This window comes from Vigna angularis, chromosome 1 (assembly GCF_016808095.1).
Source record: "Vigna angularis cultivar LongXiaoDou No.4 chromosome 1, ASM1680809v1, whole genome shotgun sequence".
Taxonomy (NCBI): Eukaryota; Viridiplantae; Streptophyta; class Magnoliopsida; order Fabales; family Fabaceae; genus Vigna; species Vigna angularis.
The window spans coordinates 15,156,524-15,177,872 of record NC_068970.1 but is presented as its reverse complement, the minus strand read 5'-3'; the positions used below and the strand labels follow the sequence as shown (position 1 = coordinate 15,177,872).

General features: G+C 29.8%; 1 protein-coding gene across 1 annotated transcript; it reads left to right on the top strand.

Annotated features, from left to right (window-relative positions):
* The first annotated feature begins 8,770 nt into the window (after positions 1-8,770).
* Positions 8,771-12,915, top strand: LOC108322525 (acid beta-fructofuranosidase). The gene is made up of 7 exons (XM_017554652.2): positions 8,771-9,363; positions 9,969-9,977; positions 10,535-11,391; positions 11,646-11,807; positions 11,915-12,150; positions 12,248-12,335; positions 12,447-12,915. Exons 1-7 carry the CDS (start codon positions 8,976-8,978, stop codon positions 12,654-12,656), a joined length of 1,950 nt encoding a protein of 649 aa, XP_017410141.1. The 5' UTR covers positions 8,771-8,975; the 3' UTR covers positions 12,657-12,915.
* The last annotated feature ends 8,434 nt before the right edge of the window (positions 12,916-21,349 follow it).

Here is a 21,349-nt window from a genome sequence, read left to right as displayed (position 1 = left end):
AAGTGACTTTCATCTCTTGGGGTAACAAGAGAGGTGGTTTCTAAACTTTTACAAATTGCTTCTTTGTGATTGTAATTTGTAATTGTTTTGTGAGTAGTGAAATTGTTTATCTTGATTTGAGATAAGCGACTGAATGTAGGATTGGTAAGATCCGAACCAGGATAAAATCATTTTGTGCAAATTTCTCTCAACCTTACTCTCTTTATTTGTTATTTTTATTTGCTTGGTAAGTTTAATTGAGTAGAAATTAAAAGGCACACGTTCGTATTAAAAACCCTTTTGGTTTGTTATTTCACGCTAACCATTCCGCTGCAGCCGCTCTGACAATTAGCATCAGAGCTTGATTTGATAGTTATTCAAATGGCAGTATCATATCAAAGCCGCTCTGACAATTAACATCAGAGCTTGATTTGATAGTTATTCAAATGGCAGTATCATATCAAACTTTTGCAGAGGGTGCTTCTATCAATAGACCACCTTTATTCACAGGTGAAAATTATGCATTCTGGAAGGTAAAAATGTAAATATTTATTGAGTCTATTGATTGTGATATTTGGGAAGTTATTGCATTTGGTCCGTTTATTCCTACTGACAATATGCAGGAACCAAAGCCCCGTGTTCAGTGGATTGCTGAAGAAAAGAAAAGGTTTCAAAATGATGTGAAAGCTCGAAACATTATTTCATCTGCTTTAACCGTTGACGAGTTTTACAGGATCTCTGTTTGTAAGACCGCTCAAGAGATGTGGGAAGTGCTGAGAGTGACCCACGAAGGTACAGATGACGTAAAGAGAGTGAGAAAGAATACCTTAATCCAAGAATACGAAATGTTCAGGATGAAGCAAGGAGAAACAATCTCAGACGTTCAGAAACGCTTCACCAACATCGTTAAGCATCTCATTGGACTAGGTAAGTCTTTCGAAAATGATGAGCTTAACATAAAAATATTGAAATCTTTAGACAGGTCGTGGCAACCAAAAGTGACTGCAATTTCTGAGTCACAAAATCTCAACACAATGACTATGGTGGTATTATTTGGGAAATTGAGAGAGCATAAACTTGACCTTGGAAGACTAGATGAAGAAGAAGCAAAAACTAAGGAAAAAATGACTCTAGCCTTAAAATCTGAGGTAGGAAGGAGCAAGAACAAAATAGAAAATGAAGACTCAGATGAGGAAGAAAATTTGAGACTCATGATAAAAAGGCTCAACAGGTTCATGAAATCAAAAGACAAAGGAAGATTCAAATACGGAAAGATAGAAAATCAAAGATCTTCCTCAAACTATAGATTCTATGGTTGCGGAGAAAGGGGGCATTTAAAAGCTGACTGCCCAAATCAAAGTAAGGGTGAAGAAAAGAAAGAAAAGAAAAACTTCAAAAAGAAGGCCTACATTGCATGTGAGGATGACAATGAAACAATTTCTGATCTGAGCGAATCTGATGAAGAAGCAAACATTTGTTTGATGGCAGACGACGACATTGTCGAAAATCAAGTAAGTACATCTAGCGATTCTGATAATTATAGTCAATATAGTGAAGATGAATTGCATGAAACTTATGCTGCTTTAATAGTAGAATCTGAAAAGTTAGATAAAGCTCATAAGAAATTGAAAAAGGATTTCAAAAATTTAAAATTAAATTTTGAAAATATTTTTGAAGAAAATAAAAATTTAAAATTAAATTTTGAAAATATTTTTGAAGAAAATAAAAATTTAAAATTAAACTTTGAAAATATTTTTGAAGAAAATAAAGATTTAAAAAATAAAATTTTCTATTTAGAAAATGATTTTTTTTTAGTAATGATGAATGTATATCTTGCATAAATATGAATAAATTACAAGAAACAACTCATGCTAAAAGTAAAAATAATTCAAATGTTAAAACGGTTGATAAAAATGTTCCTAAATACAATTATAATTACTATGATTATGATTATGATTATGGTAATAAAATTGAAAATGTTCCTAAATATAATTATAATGATTATAATTATAAAAATAAAATCAAGCATGTTCCAAACTATAATCGAAATTATTATGATTATAATTATAAAAATAGAAATTATACGAACCCAAATGATGTTACTTGTTTTTATTGCATGAAAAATGGTCATACATCAAATAAATGTAGAATAAAACATTATGGTGTTCCAAATGGAATATATGCATGGATTCCAATTATAAAATAATCTTTCTCTAACTTTAAAGGACCCAAATAAGTATTTTTGGGTACCAAACTATTATTTTTTCTATTTTGCAGGTTATTTCAAAATTAAGGAAGAAGTCTTTGGGTGTGCACCAAAACTTGGTAAAGTGTGGTTTGTCAAATTAAGGGGGAGTTTTTAACTTGAAAAGAAAATTTTGATAATTTTTTTTAACTACTTTTGTTTCTTCCTTAAAGAATCGAATGCAATTTAATTCTGTTTAAGTTACTCAATAAAGAGGAGTATTTCTTTATCTTGTTTTTATTTATTTATTATGATTTCTAAATTTTTTGTATTTTCTATGTTTTGAATTATGTCTTATATTTAAGGGGAGAAATATGTTTAAGGGCTTAATTATATTTATCTTTTGTCTACTAATCCCTCTTCTTTATGTTATGTATGAGTTACAGATCAGTTCAGGTTACAAAAAACTTTAAATTAAAATATTTTTTATCATCATTAAAAAGATGAGATTGTTAGGATAAAGCTAAGAAATTTTGATGATGTCTCAAAGTCAAGTCTCAAGTGCTCTTATTGCAGAAAGATCTTTGAGAAGACTTGTTTTTATATTAAAGCTTTTATAGTTTAGTATATTTATGTATAGGATGTGGTTTATATTTGATTCTATCTATTGTTTGCCTTATGTTGAGTTAAAATTTATTTTGAATCACAAAACCTCATTTTATACTCAAGTTGATTATCAATTTATAATAATCGATTATCAATAATCAATTATGACAGTCATAATTGATTATAACGAGCAATTATAAGTCATAATTGATTATAACGAGCAATTATAAGAATTTTTAAGCAAGTTTATTTTTACCGATGTGTATTCATTAGTTGACAACGGATTTTTAGAGGTATCCTCGAGTGAGATCTCTATAAATCAGACTGGGACTCTCATTATAAAATACTAAATACAAAATACGAAATAAGTGTATTATGAAAAATTTTATCTGTATTGTGCGGTGATAAGTGTTATAGGGTTTGTTGAACCCTTGTGATGTGGCTTTGAGAACTTGGTGTGTTGACATAGAGCGAGAACTTTCACAGGAAGTGTGATTGAGTGTTGTTGTTGTTGCTGAGTTAAAAGTCTGTCATCCTTCGTGAAACATTCGGAGGAGGTGTTCATCCTTTGTGAAGATTCAAAGAAGGTGTTCATCCCTTGTGGGTTATATCCCTTGTGGGTTATAAGAGAAGTGACTTTCATCTCTTAGGGTAACAAGAGATGTGATTTCTAAACTTTTACAAATTGTTTCCGAACCAGTATAAAATTATCTGTGCAAATTTCTCTCAACCTTACTCTCTTTATTTGTTATTTTTATTTGCTTGGTAAGTTTAATTGAGTAAAAATTAGAAGGGACACGTTCATATTAAAAACTTTCTTGGTTTGGTTTGGTTTGTTATTCTACACTAATCATTCCCTGCAGCCACATTTGTAATTGAAATTTAAATATTTATATTAAATTTTAAATTTAATTTCATATTTTCTAAAAGAAATGAGTTTTGATAGATATAAATCAACATAATATCAATTTATAAGTGGGATTTAATATAAAATGATTTAAAATTCGCAAACTTTTTTTACCAAAACTTTTGAAATTAAAAAATTGTTGGAATCTCTATATTTAAAAAATGTGCAATTATTCATAATTTTAAAAAATAAACCAATTTGTGATATTTAGTATATGCTTAGGGTAGAGGTATAATGTTTCTATATATGTCTTGAATGTAATTGCATGTCATTTACTAGCAGCAACAAATGTCAGCGTAACTTAAAAATTAGTGTATCTGTTCAAATCTAAGATATTTTTTAAAATTAAAGACATTTATAGTTGGAAAGGCTAACATAGGTTTTCCTTTTATAAGAAATGGTATGCATTTATTAAGAGTTGACAAACAAAAGGACGTGAAATATAATGTAGTAAATCAAATAAATATTATATAATAGTTAGTTAAGTTGAGCGTACTACTTAATGCTATACACTTCTAGGTATGCACTTTTATCTTTAGACTATTAAAAACTATGAAATTGAATTATGTAAAATATATATGATTAAAATAAATTATACATTGTGTCAAACTATATTTTATATTTTAATTAATGTTTATTCATCTATGCATGTATCTATCTCTACATATAAAAATGATATCTCTTTCTTGTTGTGTAAACAAATTTTATTATCATTTTACTTTTTATGATATAATTATTAACCGATTTTTTAAAAAATATAATTATTAATTGATTTTTTTAGAAATAATTGTTAATTTGAAATGTTCTCTATAAAACTATCATATTTTTCTTCTCTTTTATTTCTTTATTGTAATTCATATTTAGTTATTTCTTACTTTCGTTATTATTGTTTTTTCTTATAACTTAATCAATTTACATATATTATTAACCTATAATATAATATGAATATTTTTAAAATGTGGATACAAAACATCTATATTTACGCTAGTTTCATATAAAAAGATTAGATACTAAATATATATTTTTATTTATAGTATTACTTATTATTATGTTGAATAGAAATTGCAATCCACTAAAACTTGAAAGTAATTTTCACATCATGTGATGTGTAATATCTCAATATATATTTGTTATCTATGATTTTAAATTATTTGGGATTTAAAATCTATTTTAAAATTGATATAGAAACTTATTTACAAATATAAAATTATTTTATTTTTAAAAAGTGAGAATTTCACTTTCAACCCAATTATTTTGGTTTAGAATAATTCAAGTTGATTTTTTTTAGAAAATTCAATTAATTGGGTCCATAATTATTATGAGTGGAATAAACACCAAGAAAGTTAAAAGAAAAAAAAATCTGAAAAAGAAAAAAAAAAGGTGAGACTCAATTATTTCATAAGCATATTGATGTGAAAGTATTAAGATTAGATACCTAAACTATATATTGACAAAAGGAAGACAATGTGGAAGTTTATTTAAAACATCGGATAGTAGTTATATGTTTAAATGAAAATTATCCATCGAGATAAACATTATGCATCACAGTGGAGGTTATTATTTGAAACTCTACAAGGAGAATGTTGAAAAAGTAATATAAGTATATCTTATCATAATATCTTAAACTCTTATTTAAAAAAAAAAGACAGTTAAGTTAAATAAGTTTATTTACGTTTATTATATTGAAGCAGAGTAGATCTAAAGTTTTTCTAGTCATATAGAAGATCATGCCTTCATATACATTAAAACACACCTACGCCCCTCCAATAAACTATTGCTAGTTCAAATATTCTTATATGTAGATTTGGAATGCTCATCACACTTTTGCTTAGTTTCTCACGTCTTCTTTTCTTTTCATAATTATGTTTAAAATAATCTGACGGTGCATTTTCTGGAATTTAATATAACATTTATATAAAATGTTAAAATAGATACCTCTTATATATATAATATTAGTTATGGATCTAGACGTTGGAGTATGTATATAACTAAAGTATATATTTATTATATTTTGAAAAAGAAAAGTATGATTGTGCATTCGTAATATAAGTATATTATTAATTAAAGAGTTAAATATATTTTTAAGTCTTACATATACTTTTAGCTCTTAAACTTAAACATAGAAATAAACCTCAGTGTATTTGTTTTGAATTTTGATATGTTTTGAAAATGAAAAATATAATCATTTAATTTAATTGTGTTAGAAAAATTTATATGAGTTATCACGTTTAAGATAATGTAGAACACTATTTAAGAAATAAAAAAAAATATTGAACTAAAATAACTACATTTATTTATATTTAAAGTTTAAAATTAAAATGTACCATTGTGTTTAAATTTAAAAACTAAAATAATATTTAATGGTTGATTAAATCTTACAAACAAACAGCTAATATAATAATAAGAAAAGAGAAAGGAAAGAAGAAAAAAACTGTTGGTTTTTGACAAAACTAAAACTTGAGATAGACTAATTCTTATTGAATGATTTGGTTAGATTTCAATTCCAACACTGTTAACACGTAATCCTGTTATCTTTCTTTTTCAGTTCTTTATACCTATTATTTCTTAGTACTTTTTCATTGCCTTAATTGTCTCAGCCACCTTTCCATAAACAACATAATTTGGATTCGTGATTCGGTGAGATTTAGCATTGAAGAAAAAATATTATTGAAAAACAAGTTAGATTTTTTTAAACTGTTAAATAAATTATTTTACTTTTTCAAAATTAAGTTTTTAGTCAATTTTTTTTTTCATGTCAAAATTTAATAAGATTTTTTACTCATAAGTTGTAAACTTTTATGTATTTGCAAGGAGATTTTATAAATCTTTCAACAATCATTAAACTTTGTTTGATCTATATGTTCACTCGTCAACTGATGAATATAATGATAATTTTTTTTATTCAATTTAATATATGAATATTTATTAATTTTTATGAGTTTCAAGATTTGTTGAGAATGGCTTTTCTGAGATCAAAAGTAAAGGCAATTATAATAAGACGAAATCAGTTGATTCTTTGATTATTTCAAAAGCACTAATAAAACTGAATTCAATTTTACTAGTATATGAGTTATGTTTACTCTTACATTATTAAAAGTTACATATAAAATTGTCTATTTAGTTTATTCAATCAACCAATTATAATCCTATATTATATAGATTATTCGTATTAGATATTATTATTATAAAAAATATTCTTATTTCTGAGCATTTTAAGAAAAATAGATATTATAGACTTATTATAGATTTTAATATCAATAGAAAATTTCGGAATAAAATTATGCAAGAAAATATATTAATTAACTAAAAATATAAACAAATTATATCAGTTTAAATCTATCCTTCCACCTCATATAACTTCACATATTTCCAAACAAAACTCTAAAAGCTTTCAAGTTTTATTAGATATCAACTGAATGTCTTAAGTTTTTCCCTCGAATGATTATTTAATTAGTTTACTTTTATTATTTTATTCCTCTAAATAAAGTCTTTTACTAATATGATTAATTTTATTTTTTAAATTTAATTGAATTTTGGTCTTTCCATTTAAGGAACGTTTGATGGAAGAAAATATTTTAGTTTTTCCACAATCAAAATTCAGAAGAAGAAAAAACACGTTTATCTTGTTTATTTATAGAAAATGACATTTGCATTAAAAATAACATTTAAGTTACTTTTTAAAAAATATTTGTATGTTTTTCAGTTGTAATAAAAGTTTCATTAGAAAAATGTTATTCCTGGTAAATTATATCTTATAGAAAATTAAATATTTTAGTAGAAATGATATTTTGTTATTTTTGTTTATAGAAAGACTTATACAAACAATTCGGTAATAGTTTTTATCAATTAACTATTTTTAGCGGTTATAACTCTCATGATACACGTTGTACATGTGAAAAAATTTAATTGTCCCAAATAATTTCTTACATTTTTGGTATTAAGCTGACAGCAAGAAAGTGTCAAATTTGGGATGAGAGGATGGACTATAATTTGAAGAGGTCTAGCTGATTTCAATTTTTTTTAATTTCTGCTCTATTATGATATTTATTTAGCACATACATATAATATATTGTAAATCACTTATAATATTCCATTATAGGTGTTTATTATTATTATTATTATTATTATTATTATTTAAAATTGATAATTTAAAAGCTAAAAAATATTAATAAAAAGAGCATTTCACTTTCTAATTATTTTTAATCTTTGACATTTAATTAAGTAATTTTATTTCTCTTTCTTGTATTTTATTCTCTCTCACGTTTTTCCGTCCATAGAAGCAAATATTTAGTGTGAAGATAATTTTAATAATATAGTTTTAATTAATCAATTTTGGTAAAAAAAAAGTTAACAAATTTAGCATTGTAGAAACATCTCTGCGATATTATTATTTACCTTTTACAAATTCTATCATGTAAATATTAATTTATGAAATGTCTTGAAAGAAAAATAAAATAACGAAAAATCAGCTCTTAACTACCAATCTTGAATAAAGTCCTTTTATCTTTTATCGTTTGTTTTTACACATCAGTTTATCTTTTTCTTTCGTTAATCAAAATGTAAGAGACGAGTACAATGTAGGTATATAATTAAACTCTTAAACAAAAAAGATACTCCTATTAAAACAATTACCACCTAAATATGAATCCAAATGCAGAAAGTTTTCGAAACACATTAACCAAACCAAAGTGTACCAAAATTTGCCGAATTACCATCCTTAACCACAGCCTTAATTTTCAACTAAGAACGAAACAAAAGACAATGAAGAATTATTGCGTTGGAAAATTGTAGGACCTTGAACTCCAATTATGCATGTGATGTCCCCGACATAGATGTCTGAGTCCGAACCTCCACCTGGGGGCCCCATCCCATCCACCTCATCCACTCATCACAATTCATCTGTTTCATGTCACAGACATTCTGAGAAAATACTTTTTCAAATTATAAGAAACCAAAATTTTATAAAAACATACATTTTTCTGATTAAAAAAATGTTTTGAAATTATTTTTTTTAGTGTTCAAATCTGTCTTTGATATCCCTATCAGTGCTGGTTTTCTTCAGACTCTGGGATCCGAGTCCTATAAAATGTTGCAATGTGAGGAAAAGCCTCTCTCATCCCATTCACTTCTGAACCCACCTTCTGCACACTTCCAACCCAAACCAATCCCCACACACATGCATGCTGTCTCTCCCAACAACTCATAACACACCATACCCGATTACTCCTTCTCTCTTTCTTTCTTTTCTTTCTTTCATTCACAGCCACTTCCTCTGTCCCTCATCTTTTCTTTCTCACCATGGAACATCATAAACCGTTGTTACCTACTTCCTCTCACGCCGCTCCAACCCCAACCACTCGCAAGGACCTTCTTTTCATCGTTTGCGGCTTGCTCTTCCTCTCTTCCCTCGTCGCCTATGGGGGTTACAGGGCCTCCGGCGTGCCTCATACTCACGTTTCATCACCTACATCCAACCATCAACAAGATCACCAAAGTCCCACATCGCTGCTTTCTTCCCAATGGTACCCTGTTTCAAGGGGTGTTTCTTCCGGGGTGTCGGAGAAGTCATCGAACTTGTTATTCGCCAGTGAAGGAGGAGCTTCCGAAGCATTTCCTTGGGACAATAGCATGTTGTCTTGGCAGAGAACTTCTTTTCATTTCCAGCCAGAGAAAAACTGGATGAACGGTAATTCTTTTGGTTTTCTTGCTTCGTCTCTAACCCAACTAAAATTCTACGATTTGAAATCAACACGTTTTTCTTGTCTTCAACTTCTACCTAACCAATATCCAGGTGACACTTTATTGTATTTTATTAAGATGGAACGTTTTGATTATGTGTGATATTGGATTAGCCTGAATAGTTTTCTCGTATCGTGTAATAATTTGTCTCTACAGTAGAAATTATTTACGATCGAAACGTCTGTTTTGTTTTATGTTATTCACTTTTTAGAGATACCATTTTGTGGTTAAACGAAAAGGGAATATGAATTAGGATTCCGTGGGTCTTTCTACTTGGAAAAAGGTCATGTCAAAAGTGAGAAGGACAATAATTAATCAAGGTTTAGCCAATAAAGAGTCATCTTTTTTTTCAAAAAAGAGTTGTTGATGGGGTCAAATCCCGTTTTGTCGGAATGTTTTCTTTGAATAAAAAAAAATTGTGAATACTGGTGTGAATGTTTGTACCATTTGTATATGTATTTTATCTCATGCTAACTATTGTCCCTGTTATTTTATCTTTTTTTGTTGGATGACTGTGGCTTGGACTGGGGAACCTGATTTGCTCTGCTTCAGATCCTAATGGTAAGAACTCTTCCACCTTGCAAAGTTTGCGTAATTCGATTTAATTCGTTGCTAATTTTTTTTTCTGATTTGAATATTTTGCGTTGAATTGTCACCATTTTCATTTATAAAGAATTGTCTCCTTGAACGGAACGCACTGATTAATAGCAGCCACATAAATACTGGGACCGAGTTAAAGTTTAGCGGGGTCTAGGGAGTTCAATTGGATTTTGACATCCTATTGTAATGGTTTAACAATCAGTCTCACAAAATTATCCATTACTACTAAATATAGAAGCAATTAACTTTCCAAACGCAACACAACGTGGCAAATTGGCATTGCCAGAGGGCCCACATAAGGTTGAATATATGACATGGAGTTAAATAACATAAAATGAAATAAGATGACGTGAGATTTATAAAAAAAATGGAAATAAAATAAAATCATTAGTTTAAAATATTTATAATAAAATAAATAAATAAAACCTCGTGCCTTTTTATTTTAGGAGAAGTAAAAGTATATTTAAAAAAGAAATCTAATTTGACTTGGTTTTATTCCTCCCCTGAATTCATCTCAGGTCCTATGTACTACAAGGGATGGTATCACTTTTTCTACCAATACAATCCGAACGGTGCAGTTTGGGGTGACATAGTTTGGGGACACGCGGTGTCAAGGGACATGATCCATTGGCTTCACCTTCCATTGGCAATGGTGGCTGATCAATGGTATGACAAGCAAGGCGTGTGGACAGGCTCAGCCACCATCTTACCAAATGGTGAAATCATCATGTTATACACAGGTTCCACCAATGAGTCAGTGCAAGTTCAAAACCTGGCATACCCTGCTGACCCCTCTGACCCTCTGCTTCTGGATTGGATCAAACACACCGGCAACCCGGTTTTGGTCCCACCACCAGGCATTGGTGCCAAGGACTTTCGTGACCCTACAACTGCATGGCTCACCTCTGAAGGAAAGTGGCGCATAACCATAGGATCCAAGCTTAATAAAACTGGCATTGCTTTGGTTTATGACACTGAGGACTTCAAGACCTTTGAGCTTAAGGAGGGGCTGCTTCGAGCTGTCCCTGGCACTGGCATGTGGGAGTGTGTCGACTTCTTCCCTGTGTCCAAGAAAAATGGAAATGGATTGGATACCTCTGTTAATGGGGCTGAGGTCAAGCATGTCATGAAGGTCAGCTTGGATGATGATAGACATGATTACTACGCCATAGGGACTTACGATGATAACAAAGTTCTGTTCACACCAGATGATGTTAAGAATGATGTTGGTGTTGGTTTAAGGTATGACTATGGAATATTCTATGCATCCAAGACATTTTTTGATCAGAACAAGAACAGGAGAATTTTGTGGGGTTGGATTGGAGAATCTGACAGTGAATATGCAGATGTTACCAAAGGCTGGGCTTCAGTTCAGGTACATTTATATATGATATAAAAGTTTAATTTTTATATAATACACCTAAGAATTTCCGATTATTGATCAATATAAAATCATAAGTATGGTTTTTAGGATAAATATTGTAAAAACGAGTTAACTTATCGTATATGATAGTTTGTTACTGAACTTTTACTCATTTAAAAAACTGTGTTATTTTAGTTCAATGTGTACATGTGTTTTTTAACTTTATAATTAGTTGGTAATAGCATTGTTAAATTTTGATTGTACAGAGTATTCCAAGAACTGTGAGGCTTGATACGAAGACTGGCAGCAACTTACTTCAGTGGCCTGTTGCTGAGGTGGAGAGTTTGAGATTGAGAAGTGATGAATTCAAAAGTTTGAAGGCAAAACCAGGGTCAGTGGTGTCACTAGATATTGAAACAGCCACACAGGTTTGTGTTCATGATATATAACAAGTTTCTAAAGCTGTCGAATTTTTAGCTATACATGAACAAAGTTGAATCTGAGTTAAGTGACATTGTGTGTACCAATGCAACAGTTGGACGTTGTTGCGGAGTTTGAGATAGACACGGAATCCCTACAGAAAACAGCTGAATCCAATGAGGAGTTCACATGCAGTAGCAGCGGTGGAGCTGCACAACGTGGTGCCTTGGGACCTTTTGGTCTTCTGGTTTTGGCTGATGAGGGGCTTTCTGAGTATACTCCTGTGTATTTCTATGTCATTAAAGGAAGAAATGGAAATCTTAGGACTTCCTTTTGCTCTGATCAATCAAGGTATTAGACTACTATCTGTTAATTCTGAACTTGAAAGTTATCCATACTAGACTGTCAAAAAATCAATATTGAAGAATCTGGTACATTGTTTTGGTAGGTCTTCTCAGGCAAATGACGTTCGCAAGCAAATCTTTGGGAGCGTTGTTCCAGTACTTAAAGGCGAAAAGTTTTCCATACGGATGCTGGTAATTGAGTTATTCCTTTTAAGTTTTCTGTTGTTTTCTTGCTCAAAAAAGCTCATAGCTTATGCATGTTAACCGGATTAACTAATGAATCGGCGTTATATTATAATTTAGGTGGACCATTCTATTGTTGAAAGCTTTGCTCAAGGTGGAAGAACGTGTGTAACATCTCGGGTTTATCCAACAAAGGCAATCTATGGAGCTGCTAGATTGTTCTTGTTCAACAATGCTACTGAGGCCACTGTGACAGCCTCACTCAAAGTTTGGCAAATGAATTCTGCATTTATACGCCCATTCCCATTCAAACCAGATCAGAAGAGCTAAAGTTCAATTTGGAGATGAAAGATTTATAGTCACAAAGGATTGGAAAACATCTTGGGTTGGCAATATGTGCTTATCAACAACTGTAATGACCTTCCCTTAAACCCAGATAAAGTTATGGGTTCTTCTTCAACGCCGATTCTTTCATTTTTGCCCAGTTATATTCATCACATGTTTATTGTAATTTGATCTCTTATCATATGCAATTTTAGCTTACTTGAGAATATGTTCCTCAAAGAAATATGATGTTAATGTTCTCCAATTCTCTGTAAATTCTTTTTCACCTTATTTTTTTTGAGTTTTGAGACCAGGTATAGTAACAATTATTTATTGTATTTTCTTAAAGGTAAAATCATACTTTTGGTCATTCACCTTATTCTTTTTTATTTAATCTGGTTTTAATTTTTTAAACTTTTTTATCTGTTGAATATGATTGAAGTGACCCTTCTTTTCGTTTCAATATTATTTTCCTCATTCTATACATATTATAGGCTGCATTTAGTTAAATTAAAAATATCTTTTACAACTAATTATATATGAAATAAAATATATGAATAAATATATATCAGATTTTCTATTTAAACAATAAAATGACTGCTTACGCATAAATATCAAAATTGTTTTCATAACAATATTTATATTTTATTTTATGTGTAAAAGTTAAAATAACTTTTATGTAATTAATATATTTTAATTACTTATAAAATATTTAAGTCAAAGTTAGTTTTTTAAAATTAATGTCTAGAAATAATTTTAGAAAATAATTATATATTTCTCGCTGTTGATTACAAATAATTTAATATTTTATTTTACAAAATTAAATTTTGGTCAGCGTCATTTTAAATGAATATATTAAAATTAAAATTATATAATATGTACATTATAATTTTCTTATAAAACTTAGAAAATATGATGAACCACATTGATTTCTAAAAAAATACAAATGATTTTGCTGTTAAAAGTTATAAATAAAAATGGATTAACTATTGATAAAAAAATACATTTTTTTTCTAAAAGCAGTAATTGTTGAAAATCAAGATTATATTTTTGAATAATTAGAATTTTTAAATATTATGTTGTAAATTTTTAGTCCATTCAAATTACACAACTACTATTGCAAACTACACTCTAATGTGTGTATACAGAGGTTGTTGCTAAATTTATTTTAAATCTGTGAAATTTATTTTTTATTTATTAAAATAAAATACTTTATTAATTATTCTCAAAATATATTGTTGTCAGATTCCATTAAAACACACCCAAAACCTCAAGTAGTGGGATCCATGTGCCAAGAAGAGAGTGAGTGTCTCAGTTAGTGGAAAACAGGTGACTGCAGGAGAGTGGTCGTTCGTTTTGGATGATGGCAGTATTTAAAGCCAAATTTCAAATGACGTGCCACTTCTCTGCATGCCTTCCTTCTTCCTCACACTGCTGAAACCATTTTCTCCTCCTTCTCTCTAAGAAAACCTCACAATTTCCTCTTCCGATCACCTCTCAGGCACCGTCTGAACACTCCCAGCGACAAGAGCTTTCGTTTAAACCGATCAGTTTAAGATTCTGAGTCGGTGAGTTTCTTTCTCTCTAGTACGTTCGTTTAAGTCTTGCATGCAACCCTCTATTTCTGGTCGCCTAAGTAGATAATATAATTCTGAGTGTTTCTGGTTTTTCTGTTTGGTCTAGTGCTCCTAAAACGGGAGTGTCGAACGTTAGTTCTTTGGTAGAAGGGAGCTCTATTATGCTTCGTTGAGCGTTCGGTTACGTATAAAGGTAAGGGAAGCTTATATAATTTGATTAATATTCTTGTTTGAACGTTGGTATGTTTGCATGATATGTTGTTTGGATTATTGGATGAGTATGAAATATGTACATAATGCTTATTTGGATGTTTGTATGGATGACTGATATATGTTGTGAATTGAGTTGAGATAGGACTTGATATTCAAACTGTGGTATTCTGAGTAAAGGTGGTAGTATGGTCGAGAGTGGTTAACGAGCGTTCGGTTCTTCTTGGGAGTACATGGTCTTACCTGAGTTCTCATGTTTTGGGGATAGAGTCTAAGAGTCTTCCTGTAATACTATATAGGATTAGTTAAACTTTGACCGAGAGTTCGTATTAACCATTTCGTTCCCCTTTGAGCGTCCGTCTATATTAAGTTCTTCTTCTACAAGGAATTTTCGTTAGTGGAGATCGTGTTATAATAATAGATATGTATAATGAGTGTTCGGCCTAAGTGTAGTCCTTCTTTAGGTTTCATAAACAGTTTAGTTCATGTATTATATACTACTTAAGGTCGTGGACGTTATCGTTCTTTTTCAGTAAGACTAAGTGTGGAGTAATATTTTATATATATATATATATATATATATATATATATATATATATATATATATATATATATATATATATTCATTCTTTCTATGTAAATTATCAGTGATCGGTCTTGGACCAAGCGTTCAGTATCAGTAACGCTCGTTCCTGATAAGTACTTGGTCTTAGGTCATTGCTCGTTTTATAGCGTTCGGTTCTACAGGGCTCGGTCTTAAACCAAGCGCTGGGTCTTGTTTTCTGTAATATACATTATTACCGTTCTTAGAATGAGAGTCTTCATTCAAACTCAATAGTGTCCGTTACTTCATAGTTTCTCATCAGTATTAGTATTGTGTGTCAAACAGTGTTTGTCTTTAAAAGGTGGTTAGCCTAGGCTTCGTGACGTCCGTTTTGAACTCTTAGTGGTATGTTTATTTAAGTTAATAAGTAACGCTCAGTCATGTTAGTTTCTAAGAAGTGTTATTCCAGTCGAATTTATGCTATGATGAGAGAGTGCGATTGTATTTCAGTTGAATGTATTAAAGATGAAGTGTAAGGGAATTTGAAATGTGATGTGAATGAAATAGTGTGATTATGAACGAGTATTCCAGGGAGGAATATCTCAAGAAGTGGTTATTGATTGATAAAGTATGAATGTGGGTAAAGCTTAGCGGGCGTTCATCCTAATATTCCATGATTACTCGTTCTCATGTAGAGAGGAGTAAGTCACGTGTGGAATGGCAGGAGGTCCTAGTCCATAAGGTTAACTTGGACGGAACGGATCAACCTCGGGTGGCAGCTGTTGAGGGTATCCCAATTACTACATCACCCGGGTGCACGAACGTCGTAGCTACACAGGATTCATACAGTCCGGACAGTCAGAGTCAAGTGGTCGTCCTTTGCATGCCTTGATGAATTAAGTGTTGTTAATTTAATTATGATTGTTATATGTTGTTATGGAATGAATTAAATTACATAAGCTTACCCTGTTTATCAATTTTGTTTTTGTTGTGCGTCCTGTCGTTGTCCTGTTGCAATGATCATCCGTGTGGATGTGGCAGAAGGAGAAGAGCTTCTGGAAGAAGTATTGGAAGACGAGGAGGAAATGAAGGTCGAACCTTAGGGACGTCCGGTCTGATATTAGCTTTATATTTTGTAAGACCGCTCGGTATGAGTTTCTTTTGTAGAACGTTCGGTCTAGTGGCAGTTAGAGTAGTGGTTTTAAATTCTCTAATGTTATGTAAGGCCGTTCGGTCGTAATCGTATATAGCTGAGCGTTGAACTCATCTGTGGTATTGTTAACATGTGATTATTCTCTATATGGTTTTACACTGTATTTTTGGGATGTTACAATTATTATTCGAATTTTTTATTTGGTAACATTCGGCATATTATGTTTTTTTTAAATAATCATATGATTAAAAAAAATTTAAAAAAAATTAAGAAGAGTCACCTAACATACATTATTTATTACTAATTAAGTATTTAAACGAATGTTAAGGAAAAAAATAAACAAAATTAATAAAATTTAAAACTTTATTAATAATATATATATATATATATATATATATATATATATATTTATATATGGGATTTGTTAACTTGTGTACCAAGTTATCCAATTTGTTTCTCTCTCTTATCTTCATCCTTTCCTTCTTTCCCTCGTCCACACATAGTAACTTGTGATACCACAGTTTGTTGCTCTTACTCTACTTGTTCATTTGTTTTTTACTTTAATAACAAAATGATTGATAATGTTGATGTTTACAATAATTTCAAAACTAAAAAAAAAAAACAAGAAACCCCCACTAAAAGACGTTAGCATCAACCGATAATAATTGCAAAACATTTAGTTTTTTAATATCAATTTTGATAAAATCATAGAATGAAAGGAGTAAGTTAAACTATGAGTGTGATGGTAACATATTTATTAAGTGCATTTTGTTTTTCTTGATTTCACTTTTGCGACAAATGATAAATCACAACATCATGTTTATATTGACCAAACAAGTTGGAGATTTGAATTGTTTAAAATAAACTTACATGATGTAATTTAATTTAGAAAGTAATTTTCTCGTCATGTTTATTATGACTAGTTTACTCATTTCTGGTTGATTTTTAATTAGTTGGTATACCAATGTAGTTTTTCTTGAAAACTACTCAATATTCTGCAATCTGCTCAAAACTAGAAGATGTGTAATTTGTTAGAATATTTTTATTCTTTTTACAAAAATGAAATGAAAATATGCTTATCAATATGAAACATTCCAAAGGGAACGAGCAATGGTCTCTGTTCTGAATAAGGGGACAAAGTCAACAACAACAATTTTCTTTGTTCATAAACTCTCTTCAATAATTAGTTCCTGATAAATCATTTAGTACGATGGGTAGGAGCTTCATTTTTTTGTTGTGTTTTGACGTTGGTTATATGAAGGAAAATGAAAAGTATATTTCGAAATATTATTTTTCGTGGAAAATATGTTTTTAGAATTATTTATAAGAGTTGACTTTAGAAATTCATTTTTTGGACAATAACTTACTCTTTCCGGAATCCCCTTTTCACATAACGATTTTTCTCTTCTAAAAAATATTTCCAGACAACTTAATAGTCAAAATATCAAATCTCTCTAAAGATAAACTACTAATTCTAAAATTTAAAAACGAAATTTAATAACAATCGGAAGGAAAAAGATATAACACAACACTCGAATCAAAAATCAACATCAACATCATCAATTATTTTGTTATTAAAGTGGAAAACAAATGAACGAACAAAGTAAGAACAACAAATTGCGGTGTCGCGGGTTATCGTGTGTGGGTGAGAGAGTATGGAGATGAGAGAGAAACAAATTGGATAAGTGAGAAATGAGGTTAGGCGAGTGACAGAGAAAATGTTTGAGTGAGAGAAATGAAAGAGAAATGGTTGAGAGGAATGAGGGATGTGAGTAAGGGTTTGGAGGTTTCTTGTTTTTTTGTTTTCAGAATGAAAATTATTCAAATACCATTAACCTTAAAACTTAAAATCCATAATATAAGAATATTTTTGTCTACTAAAACCCAGTACACATTGCTAAAATGTACGAACTGAAAAAAAAGTGTGTGCAAGTTAACAAACTCATATATATATATATATATATATATATATATATATATATATATATATATATATATTAAAACAAAATTGAGAAAACCAAACCAAGACTAAATTTGTATTGTAATCTTAGTAAAACAAACAAAATTATGTTGACATCTTAATTCTCATGCAATTGGCTTTAGACAAACTTCTCTTAAGATTCTTTGTCAATCCTCTTTCAATTCTATCTCGTACAATGGTTGTTTGTCATTAATTACATTATGTAATAACTGCACTTATGTTTCCAATTTATTTACTACAATATAAACATGATTAACACAATTTGACACATAAAAGTGAACGAACAATGTGTATTTAGTGCATCCTTCTGTATATTATACTAAGTGGAAACGCTAATAACAAAAACAATCTAGTTAGGATATAATCATATATATATATATATATATATATATATATATATATATATATATATATATAAAAGTATTTTGTATGTACATTATGAAAATTCAATTTCGTTACATTCATATAAATGTCTCTTTTTTAAATAAATGTGTCACCATATTACGTTAAGAAAGATTTACTTGTTTTTAGTTTATTAGTATGCAAATTTTAATCAACATTTCTTATATTTAATGTATTTTGAATTGGTATTTAGGTGACAAATAAAAGTGGAGATATGAAGTCGTCCATAATTAAATATGCATAAAAAGTCATACAATCAATAGAAATTTCATTAAATATATAAAATTTTAATTAAAATATATATACTAATGATTAGTCATCCCAAAATACTTAATTGATCAGTTGAAGATTCAATTCAAGAAGTGTAACTATTTTTTCATTTTGCTTTTATAGAAAACAAATAATTGGAGTAATTCAAAATGAATGTAATACTTACATTTTATATTAAATTTGAAAGGAAAAACAAATACTTGAGAAAATTATTATTTATGCATAATCATAAAATCCAGAACTTGGTTCTCGTATTACTTGTAAGCATTTTTTATAATTTCAATTAAATGAAAATATGTATCTTGAATTTCATATTTCTCTGTAAAACTTACCTGTATATATTGTATAATTATTTCCTATCAATTGTTCTTTTTTTTCTTACTCATCTTTAATGCTTTCTTGATGATATAAAAATTGTTTTTTTTCTGTCAAAGTCATAATTTCTTTTTCTTTACGAGTACGTTACTTTTTCTCTTCCACTTTTCATATACTTAATGTGTAAATAGAAGTAAAAATATATTGCCAAGTTTAAAAATTATGATTTTTATTATTTTGAAGGGGAACAAAGAGGGGAAATAATGATAGACCGAATCCGAATAAACAAAAATGACATTGTAATAACTCAAATGTGCAATCATTGTCGGTAAGCAAGAAGGTAAGAAAAGAAAGAAACCCTACAAAATGAAATCTAAGCGAAAAGGGCTTTCGATGTTATGCGGATTGGTGTTGGTCCTGATTAGTGCATTTAGCAAAGGGAAAAGGGTATGTTGGGAAGAAAGGTGTGGAAGCATTGGTGGTAGGTGTGGTGGAAAGTAGGTAGTTTGGGTTTGAAGGTGAAGGTGAAGGTGAAGAAAATGAACGTGAAAAAGAGTTGGATTCAAGAGGTAGAAAGGGATGTGACTACCTTCTAATATTGTTAGTATTAATTTAATAAAGAAAGACCACATTGACTTATTTACAAAATATAAAATAAATAATCATAAACCTAAATATATGATCAAATTATTAATTAAACATAAAAAAGAGTTTGTAAAGTGGTAAAGAAAAGATTAATAGCACATAAATGCAAAATTGTATCAATAAGAAGATATACGATAATAATTCTATGACTAATTGTTGTTGTAGGTTAATATAACAACAATTTTATAAGAAATTGTAATTTATTTTCCCTTTCAACTATAATTACAAGACAATTATTATAAAAAAGTTAACATTAACTATAATATTGTTATTACCTTTCGGTAACAATCACCAAATAATCGTTGTCAAGTGTTATTAATGATCTATTTTACACTAACATCAACTTGATTAAAAATATTACATTTAATTATAAATTGATTAAAACATGAAATGACATTTATTAAACAATTTAAAAATAATTTTAATTCCGAATATCAAAGTTAATACCTACTTATCTTTATTTTAATGCTCTTAAACTAAAAGCGTGATTTTCTTAATAATTAAATATTAATTTTTAAATTCCAAAGTATGTGATTAACTAGGAAGATGATAATATGCATATAAAGTTTAACAGTCAAGTCTCAAACCATCAAAGCTCGGGAAACTTGGATCCATAAAAGAATTTTGCAAATTCCGTAGGCATGTTAGACTTGAGTTTGGTTAGTAGAGACATAAGTTCTTCATTTTAAAGTCCCAATGGATCATGTACCGTAGAATACCTGAGTCCACTAAACGGTTGACAAATAACCCAACCGACCGTCCACTAGGCCTTCTTATGTTCGTATCACTTACAGTTTGATGTCGACTACTTGGTGATCGACAATTAAACAGTAATATAGTCTACTAAACGATCGACACATAACCCAACCGACCATTTTCTGGGTTTTCTTATGTTCGTATCATTTAGAGTTTGACGTCGACCACTTGGTGATCGACAACTAAACAGTGATGTCGTGACAAAATGCTCGCATGACAGTTCGCATAGTTACATCAGTACATAAGGCGCTCGACATATAATGAGCGATATCTTAAACTTAAAAGGTGTAGCGGTTAGAAGTTACCAATTACGAATATCTGTCAATGCTATAAATCACGGAAATAACTGACCCAGTATCAGACACGATCTGGCAGTTATAACTTCCAGATAGTAAACTTCGGTAACCATCCGGACTTTCAGATAAACGGTTTATTTTACTGTTTTAAATACACAAAGCACACCAGAAAAAAGGTACGTTTTTCCCTTTAGAGAAATTAAGAGAGAGAAATTATTCTTCTTCTTGATCACTTTGAACTAAAAAGATTCAGGACATCCCTTTTCTGACTTGAGCGTCGGAGTGTCTTTGCAGGTACCCAGCCCGTTTTCCCCTCGGAGAGCACAACACTGAAGGAAAGATAGCACAGTAACAACATCATTGAAAGAAGTAGTTCAGAGTTGTTAGGTTTGTATCTCGGTCTCCACATCCCTACTGAAACAGATCATAACATTAATTGATTAGCAGAAAAATTACAAACTTATGTCTAAGACATTTGACTAACATCTTCAATTACTTGCAACTGTGCTTATTTATTTGGCTTCATTATTTCTAGTTAGACATTGTTCGA